The sequence below is a fragment of the Tupaia chinensis genome, unplaced genomic scaffold (assembly GCF_000334495.1).
Source record: "Tupaia chinensis unplaced genomic scaffold, TupChi_1.0 Scaffold000527_1, whole genome shotgun sequence".
Taxonomy (NCBI): Eukaryota; Metazoa; Chordata; class Mammalia; order Scandentia; family Tupaiidae; genus Tupaia; species Tupaia belangeri.
The window spans coordinates 5940558-5950982 of record NW_006160040.1 but is presented as its reverse complement, the minus strand read 5'-3'; the positions used below and the strand labels follow the sequence as shown (position 1 = coordinate 5950982).

Sequence of the window (10425 nt, the reverse complement as noted above, 5' to 3'; positions counted from 1 at the left end):
CTGGTGAACTCCCCACACACCTGGGCCTTGGGCAGCTGACTTTTCTCTGCAACGGTTTAATGCACAGCCTTTCTGCCTGGATGCAAAAATGGAGACGGTGGCCTGGTCCAGCAAGCAGATGCCTCCAGTGCCCCTTGGTGGAGGGTGTTTCCAAACCCCCTCAGTTCTGGAGCCATCACTGGGTCCTGGCAGCTGCAGTCCAGGCTGTTTCCACAGGGGGCCCCAGGTGCACCTCTGTCTGAGGATGGGGTGGGGGTGTGCACCCAGCTGGCTCTCCTGGAAGGGCCCCTGGCAACAGGTCAGTAGCAGATGAGCTCTGCCTCAGTTGAAGCCTTGATACTAAGTTACTTTTACTCTGCAAGTATTACAGAATAAAATAGAACACAGAGGTAAACAAATAAATGCCTCTCTTCATTTGACCACCAAACAGCCACTGTTAACATTTTTGTATATGGCTTCTCTGATTGGGGACATGTATAAATAAATAAATACACACACACACACACACACACACACACACACAATGGTTTTCTATTGTGCACACATATTTGGGACATTTATAATGTTTACAACTTTGTTATCTTAAATAGAGTGCAACAACTACTCTTGCATATAAATCTGTGCATATTCTTGATCATTTTCTTTAACTCTGAAAGAAAAATGTATTCTCAGGGAAGTTGTCCATTTCTTTCTTTCCTTTTTAAAAAGTTTTAATTTTTTAGGTTTTTGCCTTGGGACATGTGCATTTGCCAGAGAGAGACAGCAAGAAAGTAGGAAATCATGCCCCAGGGGGAAGGCCATGCTGCAATCTCTTCTCCTCCATGCTCCTCTAGGGATTTTGGGAATGCATGCATACATGCCTGGAATGATTGTCAAGCTGCTGGGTCTGAGACTTGAACTGTGGTCGGCTGTGTGGGAATCCAGCACCTGCTGGACTGAGGCTGTTGAACTCTAATGGTCAATAGCTAGGTCTCTAGTTTGTAGTGGTTGCAAAGGAGCTTGCCAGAAGGGTGAGGGGAATAGCAGCTGGACCTCGGGGAAGGCTAGAGAAGCTGCTCCTCTCTGTTTACCGGCTTAATCTGCCCTTTCCCTCTCAGGCTGTCCTTTTCTCTTTCTCCTATTTCATCCTTTAATTCTTTTTTTTTTCTTGTGTATAGATAGAATTTTATTTAATATTGCAAAATAGAATGCCTTAATGTTTACCCATAATTATGAGACTACCTTACTGTTCTTTAACCCTTTAAGAAGCCTCACATATAATATGTCCCTAAATAGTGAAAACTTCCAGTAATTTACCAGAAAAAATATCTATTATGTTATTCTGTTCTTAGATTTTTCCAATATTTAAATACATGTCTAAACCCTTGGCAAAAACAAACACAATTCAGTGTAACAGGCTGAGCTTTAAACCATATTTTAATTTTTAATAACTGGAATCTATTGGCTAGTTGAACCAAGTGTAGAATATTTAAATGACTCACTATGAAGTGTCAAATCAATAACAGAATGCATAGAAAAGTCGAGATAAGTTTTGGGGAATGTATAAGGTGGTTAATATGGAGTACGATACACGCTGGTTTTAATAACAAAAATGATACTAAATGTAATGAATGCTAAATTAACATAAAAGAGAATAGGTTAAAAAAAACTCTGTGATTCACATATTATAATAAGCAAGCTATGACAGAATGAACTGAAGACATGAACAGTTCTGAAATTTCTCTTTTCAGCCTACTTCCAATAGAAATAGTCAGGCTTTTGTCCTGTACATAGTTTGATGCTTTGTCTATACCACATATAGTAGAAAAATAAATTCTTTAGCAACCTAGAAACAGTTTATAAAACTCTTAAAGTTTAATTTTCTTTGCCAGACATGCCAATGTTATACTGACAGCTATAAATTAAAGCTATATAGACAATAGGTATAAGTAATATAGAACAAGTTAAGAATACATTTACTGGATTTTTAAAAATTACTGTATTTTCTTAATTGCTGTGTGCTTTGAATAGGAATAATAGGGACTTTGTTTTCTTAGAAAAGATAATAACATGTAAGAATATAACACAAATAAGATAATTTATAATGTACACGTATTTCAACAGCAGCCTGGTTCATGTCAACATCTTGATTCTGAAGTTAAAATGGGAAGTGCAATATCTAGAACATAACAGTTGGGAAAGACAATATTCATTTTAGAAAAAAATGGAGCAATCAAGCTCTTAGGAGCCTTGAATCTCAAAATCACCTATTTACTATAATATACATCAGATAACTTTAAAATTGCAGTATGAAGATTACATTAACCAAAGATTTTTTTTTTCTTTACTACACAAAAAATAACCCAGCAATGAAAAACCATATTTTTCCTTTGTAGGAAAAAAAAATGGCATAGTTTCATAATGAGAAAATTTTGAATAATGTCTAACAAAATTACCTATGCCACCTATTCTTATTCTGAAAATTGTATTCATAATTTAGTGTTCTGGTTTTATATTCACTAACAAAACTGTTTAACCCCCAAAAGCAGCAATCACTGATAGTAACTCTGGTACCAAGATGAAAGGAAAAAATTGGTTTAAGATAAATGGTGCTTAAGCCATTCTGGATTTTAGTACAACACATCACACACACACATACCCCCAACACCCACACACACACGCCAAAAACAAATTTGTAATTTTACATATACACACTCCAAAGAGCCTGTCAGTACCCAAAGTAATTTTATTGCTATATTAGCAATGGAAATTTTTGGATATGTTTTTAAGGGCCACATAAAAATAGATTTAAGGAACAGATTAAATTGAAGTCCTAGATTAAAATGTTTGGTTTAAAGAATTTTCTACAACAAATTTTATGTTTATGTATGAAAAGTTATATATAACCTTATATAAAAATGTCATGAAGTATTTTCTACACTATACTAAATGTATTCCCCAAGAGGGAAAAAAATTAAAATATCTAAAATATATTAGATTAAGATTACAAGACCATAATAGATCTTTTGAACATGCATCTGTTTACAGAATTAACAGTATACAAAATGTTTATTTTATTATGGACAATAAAGAATAAGTTGGTGACAACTATCCTTTGCACAACATTATCAACTCACTTTAGCAACAAGCATGTCCTTGGTATGTGTATAAAAGAAATAGGTTCATTTACCTCTCATCAAATCATCCACAGGTTTACTTAGAAGTAAAGATGAAGGTGCAGAAATGTGAAAATGTTAAGTGTACTATTTCTTTCTTTCAAACATCCCAAACATGGCGTAAGTAGCCTGAAATTATAAAATACTTAACTGGGTTTTTAGTTATCTACACAGACTGCTAGAATGTAAATTAGTTGCCCAAATTAGAACATCAAATAACAAAATCAGCCATAAAGCAGGCTGAAAAGCATTAAATGTTTCATATATGAGTTTTAAATCATTTAATTTCTATAGAAAAATTTTATTCACAATATAATGTGACAGAAATTGCCACAGGAATGATATACTGATTGCAATAAGGTTGCATGCAGCAGCAGCTTTGTATTTTATAGCTATTTTTGTTTATAAAAATTAAACCTCTCCAGTCATGCTTATCACATGGCCTTAGATTTGTAATGTAAGCAAATAAGGAATACCATATAGTTCAAAGATAAAATGTCTCATCATTTTGAATGTGAATTATCTGTATGAAACATGAAGTATACTACTGAACCCTGAAACATGCATGTCTAGATTTACTTTTTTGTCCAATTACAGGCTGTCTGCAATCTCTTTCTATTTATATAATTCCAAGAGGATCTGTCTGTAATCGTGGTTGTATTAGCTGAGGTTGCAGTGGTGGCGGTAACTGAAGCGGTACCATTGGTTCCACCAACTGTCCTGGATTTGAAGGTGGTGGAGCCACAGTGTTCACAGTTTCAACAATTTCTCCATTGTAAAAGAAAAACTGACACTGTTGAATGAATGTTTCAACAACAGATTGATGTATCTTGGTGGTAGACAGAAACTCTCGATTTTCAAAATCAGGTCTCATCAAGGTTGGCCAAAAGCAGATGGACAAGTTGTCTGCTGTCATGAGGTTGATTTTATTTTGCTGGCTCATCCTGTTAAGATGTGTTATTATATATCTAAATACATCATAGTTTACAGGATGAAATTTTTAAACAATTTCTTTCAAGGCATGAAGACGTTCTGTCTTATCTAGGATTTTTGCTGCTTCCAACAGTTCTGGATGAAGAGAATATGGAATTAAAGGATCTGGCAGATCTGCAAAGAAAACTTTAAGAACTCCAGCTACAGCATTTACTTTTACTTCCACTGATACAAGATTGATATTATGGTCTTGATCAAACTGCTTTTGAATATTGTCTTGATCAGTTTTGTTTCTGCTAACACAGTAGAGTCCTTCAGTACATAACCCTATATCTTCAATAAATGCCACACACTTTTTCAACAAATAGTGGTATGGGCTTCTCAGCTGTAACCAGATCCTGGAGGGGCATCCCAAAGTAATTACTTTCCCAATTTCTACGTGTTGGTGGATTGAAGTTCTTAGTTTTCTTTTTCTGCTATAAGAAAACATATTCAAGTTAAAACTATTAACATTAATTTCCTTCAGAATAGTATTAGTATGATGAAATATACATACACGGTTTGGATCAAAGAAATATTTAAAAGCCATAGCCGACTTAAATTTCCATCAATATGTGACTCATTAAATAAATTCTGCTAGAAGAAACAACCTGAGCAATAGAGACAAAACTGAACAGAAAATAAAAATGGTTGGAATAAAATGTTCTCTTTGTAAAATAACAGAAGACTGGACAGGTAAGAAAAGATCAGAAATCATTTTTCTTTTTTTCCTAATGATATATCTTTGGTTGCGTTCATGGTCATGACAGTTTGGGGTGCTATGAACAGGGTATTCATTTCCTTCCAAATCTAACCTGTATCTAGACTGGTCACTGGGTGTTGGAAGCAACTGTACATCATCCCCAATAGGACTGTAAGGAGGTGGTGCTTCTGCGTCATCATCTGAATCAGGGTAGTTGTTATAGGGATAACAGTCTCTGGGAGATGGTAGAAAAACATCTTCACTTTGATGGGTTGATTCCCTTGTACTATCAGACAAATAGGAATTTTCTATCATATTTTTTTTCTCTAGAACATCACTGAAAAACAATGTAAAGACCTCAGTTTGCCGATGATACTGAGATAAAGAATACAATGCTGTAAATTTAGCAGTGATCTCAGTTGCAATGTGTTCTCCTTCAGTCATTAACTCTTTGATAGCCTCATTTTCAAAAAAATCTGCTTGGCTGTCAGTAACTGCCACCAGTTGTACAGGAATAGTGTCCTGAACTTCTGAAAGAAATGCTCGAAGCGTTCCCGTTGACGCTTTCCGTTTGGCAGAGTAAACTAATATATACCCATGAACCAGCTCATCTTTTCTCACTCCAATTGAGGAGTGGTATGATAATATCGCGGTCTGTATTTGCCTCCTTTTTTCACCAATGATTTTATCAAGCATTAGGGAATTATTCTGTCCAGCTTGAACAGCACTGCAAGAATGAGAATCAAGGAAGGGTGAAAGAATAAGATCCACACTAAATGGATCACCACACATGCACACATCACAATTCTCAAGTCAGCTTCTGATGCATCCTTATTGGTAGGAACTGGGCTCACCACATCCAAATTGTGTTTAACTGATTCTAATACTCCTCTGAGGGCTTGCTTTATTTGGGTTTCATTAAATTTATGAGGGTATGTCCCAGCAGGTACATCTACAAAAGGACACTGTAACTTATTTGCCAATTGCTGCCCTTGGTGCCTAAGAATTGGCAGATTCTCACTGATGGAATCTCTCTGATTAGCCAGAATTAATGTAAAGGAAGATTAGCCATATAGTTGTCTTTTCTGATCTGAGAAGTTTCAGTTCTTATTTTTCCAATAAATTCCCCGATAAAACTCAGTGACTCAATGGAATTAAATACACAGAAGCACCCATGAGGCTTAAAGGCAGCAGTCCACAACTGACTTAAAAAGTAAGGCGATTTGGCATCAACTGGCCGAAGATCAAGTTCATAAATTTTTCCATCTAAGGCATACTCGTCATCAGTAGATTGTGTCCTTATTTCATTTGCCAGTTCTTGAGCAAGGCCATCTTTCCCTAAAATGAAAAGGTTAACTTTATCTATATTGGTACTATCATGATACAACCGTGAACGGCCATGATCCAACTGCAAAATTCTACTGGCAAGTACCTGCTCCACTTTAATATCTGTACAATTTAGGCCACTAAGACATGTTTCTTTAGTGGGATGATAAACAAATCCTATATGCTTAAGTAGAAGCGATTCCCTATCAGGTGCAAGTTTCTGTAAAGCTTTATATCTAGGTTCTTCACTCAGAACTGTGTGAATTTCACTCATTTTATCTGAACTTGGTGTTGCATTAAGATCTAAATCATAAAAAAGTTCAGAATGTTCAAAGAGCATTTCCTGAAACTCTTCTTTGGCTTTTTCAACTATTTCTCGCTGATGCCTACCATATACCTCTTTGCTATCTGTCTCAGTGATATATTTGAAAGCTTCATCTTCCATAACAAAGCACATAACTTCCTCCCATGGCTGCCCAGGTGACATAAACTGAATTTTTTCCAAGGTCTTTTTGAAATTTTCCTTCATCTCTACCCTCCTCTTCTCTGGTATTAGATGTTGTACATGGTTTTGATAGGCTTTTTCAGCTTCTAAAGTACTCAAGAGGTCAAATGGGATCTGTCTATCATTAATTTTGTCTATATGGTCAGTTTTATCCCAAGGTGTTTTTTTTAGCACCACAAAACATAACTGGAAATCTGTTCTTTTTTCCATTAACTTCAAAGCTTCTGACCAATTCAAATGTTCAATCTCTTCTAGATTTGGCAAAAGTGTATTAAAAGCTCTTGGTAAAGTATTGATATATTCTTCTCTCCTTTTTCTTATATGTTCCTGTTTAAGTTCTATATGTTTTGAGAATGTATTTCTGGCCTTTCTTGTTCCTTCTAAGTTGATGTATTCTTCATAGTCAGGATGATTTTTTAATTTATTACTAACACTTTTCCAAGTTACATGATAAACTCTCACAGTCTGCACAAGTTTTTCAAACTTATCTGTTGCTGTTACAACAAGTTGTCTCTGTGTTTTATAAGCATCCAGATAGGGAATAATTTTAGGTTTTCCACGAGTTTTATCCAACATTTGTATCAGTGCAGTGAAACATGTCTCAATGTTGACATTAAATCGTGCTGATGTTTCTACTACAAGAAGGTTCTTTTTGTTTGAAGCAAATGCCTGAACTTCTCTAAGATAGTGATCCACACATTCATCACATTTAGTTGCTGCTATTATTACAGGTTTTTTTGATTTTGATAGCTGGACAAAAAGGTTATTCACAAATTTAAGTTGATCATCAAACTTTCTATTGCATCCCTGACTTACATCAATGCACAATAAAAATCCATCTACACTGAGCTTCCCTTCAGGCATTTGCTTCTGTTCAAAGTCTTGCTCCAAGCCTAGCTGATCAGTGCAAATGTACATGAGTTTTTCTGCTGACTGTAATTTAGAGGCAGCTGCACGTTTTATATATGGTTGCAAATTCGTACTCGATGAGGCAAGAAAGTCTGATCATCAATGAATTCTGTTTGCTCGATGACATGTATTTTGCATTCTACTCCATCTTCACCATTTTGTGTTATGTCACCCCAGTACAAGAAGTGATCATTGTTTACAACTCGTCCTCCAAAGTCAATGGTGCTAAGCACAGAAGTATGCTCTGGATAATATTCATCTGCTTTTGAGCGTACAAATCTATTGCACAAACAAGACTTTCCAACTCCACAGTTACCTTTGTCTTTTTCAGTCCCAGAGAGTCCAACTACACTGATAGTATAGGATGGGGGATGAGGCTCTTTGTTTTTTGCCATCATAACTCTCTTCTCCTGCTTCTACGTTCATAAAGGTAACCAGATATACTTCTCATTCTGAAAATAAAATCATCTCAAAATATAGATCCCAAATTTCAGAACTGTATTTGGTTCTTTGTATTTCCCTCATTTCTGTGCAGAAAGGTCTTCAAGATCACGTGGATCATCTGAGCATCTCTCCGGGCGCGCACCGCTGGAATGCACGGGCGCGTGCAGCCATTCACCCTTTAATTCTATTCCTTCACCCTTTAATTCTGTTCCTTTGCTCTTCTGCCATTTCAACTCTAGCTTTATTTTTTCTCCTATGTGCAAATTTCTACTTTAGGGTTTTAAAAAATCATTAATTTTGTTTCATTTTAAATTTGACAGAGGGTAACTGAGGTGAGTGGAGAGACACAGAGAGGGAAGTAAGAAAGCACTCACCTCATCATTGATGGCCATGCCACAGTCCCTTCTGCTCCATTTCTTCCTCCTTTTGGGATTTTGATTATGAACACACATGGGCCTGGTGGTTGTATTTTTTTTAATTTCCTCCTTTTTTCATTTATAGGGTGCATGAGTTTGCTGGAGAGAGACCAAGAGAGAGAGAGAGAGACAGAGACAGAGAGAGAAGGAGAGAGAAAATGTGAGAAAGCATCTCCCGAGGGAGGATTACCATGCTACAACCCCTTCTCCATTTCCTCTCAGGATTTTGAGCATGCATGCACATGCACCCAGTATGTTTTCCAAGCTGCTGGATCTGGGACTCGAACCACATTGTCAGTCATGTAGGATTCAGTCCCTTTACCATCTCCCAGCAACTTGCCCTGCTTTATTTTAATATTATATAACATTAGAAGACACATTTTTCTCTAAGCATCCTGTTTAACTGCATTATAAAAGAGATCTATTACCTTATTTTTTCCCCAATAAGATACACGATGCAAAAATGTTGCTTTTCTTTAGGACTTATGATTGTTGGAATAAAATTCTAGGAAAAGAATATTACAAGTAACTTCTAAAAATATCATTAATGTGCTTATATTTTTTAGTTATAATGCAACATTTATAAAGATCATACAGTATAAATCATTTACTTATAAAATTAATGTATCTATAAAGTCTTTTTTTTTTGAGAGAGATTTTTGCTACAGGGCACGTGCACTCGCCAGAAAGAGACAGAGAAACAGAAAGCAAGAAATCACCCTCCAGGAGGGGATGGCCACGCTGCAATTCCTTCTCCTCCATTCTCTTGGGATCCTGGGCACATACACACACGTGCCCAGCGTGAGTTTAAGCCACCAGGTCCAGGACTCGAACCATGGTCGACTACATGGGAGTCCAGCAACATAGCCACTATGCTAACTGCTGATCCCATAAAGTCTTGAAAAATGTTTCAATTTAGTGAAAGATTAGTCTCTTCAATATACCATGTTTCTCAATGCCATTGAGCAATAACTCAAACCTTCTGTGAAGAGAAAGTCCAGCATTTCTTGATGTGCTTCAGTAAGTCCAATATTCTTTAGATTTGGAGAAGAAGACAAGACCACTGCTATTTCCAGGAGGTGATTGTTGGGAAACTTCAGCCATGGGGAAGGGGCTCCCCTGAGTCCACTGGCCTCAATGACGCTCAGATGGAATCATGGTGGGCAAAAGCAGCCTGGCAGCTCAGAAGACCTGAGTGGAGGGAACAGTGCTGCTTTAGTACCTGGACCACTCCTGGGATAAAGGGAAGGCTAAGCCCTTGGCCTCCTGGCAGATTTTACAAAAGCTTCTTGTGATGTGGTGATTCTCTTGTCTTCCAGGGACCATAACAATTTTAGGATCTCCATCATCTTTTCTTGTTTTGACCAGTTCAAACTCTCTTCTTTCAGTTCTTGAACCAGGGAACTTTATTCCTTTCTCAGCATCAACTTCGTCCTCTTCTCCTTTTTTTTTCTTTTTTTTAAAGAGAGATTTTTTGCTATAGGGTGTGTGCGTGTGCCAGAGAGAAAGGGACAGAAAGTGAGAAACCATCCCCCAGGGGAAATGGCCATGACTCAATATCTTTTTCTCCATTCTCCTCTTGGGATTTTGGGCATGCATATGCATGAATCTGGCATGAATTTTAAGCTGCCAGATCCAGGACTCGAACCGTGGTCAACTACCTGGGCATTTAGCGACGTAACCATTATGACATCTGCTGGTCTCATCTTCTCTTGTCATCTCCTTTCTGTAAGCTTTGGTAAGGCTGGAAGATTTGAAGACTTTTTGTTGCCTAGCATTCTCTAAAGTTAACTCAGTCCTTGCATGCTCCTTTGTGGCAGCCCTCAGCTTGTTGATGAGTATCCATTTCTCCCCAGTACATGCAGCCAGTGTTCTGCAAGCTACTTTTCTTATCTTACATAAAGTCTACTTCTCACAGACTGAACAAGTCTGAGTAAAAATGAGAGGCCCACCATAAAGAGATGAGAGGTGAGCGAGCACTCCAGTGCTTCCTGC

At 37.1% G+C, this 10425-nt stretch overlaps 1 protein-coding gene across 1 annotated transcript; it reads right to left on the bottom strand.

The window, feature by feature from the left end:
• Positions 1-3774: 3774 nt before the first annotated feature.
• Positions 3775-8131, bottom strand: LOC102483419 (rho GTPase-activating protein 5-like). Its single transcript, XM_014591031.2, is given in 6 exon segments — positions 3775-4443; positions 4445-4564; positions 4810-5624; positions 5627-5887; positions 5890-7644; positions 7647-8131. Coding segments are annotated over 6 exon segments (3942 nt in total). The 5' UTR covers positions 7969-8131.
• Between the last annotated feature and the right edge of the window lie 2294 nt (positions 8132-10425).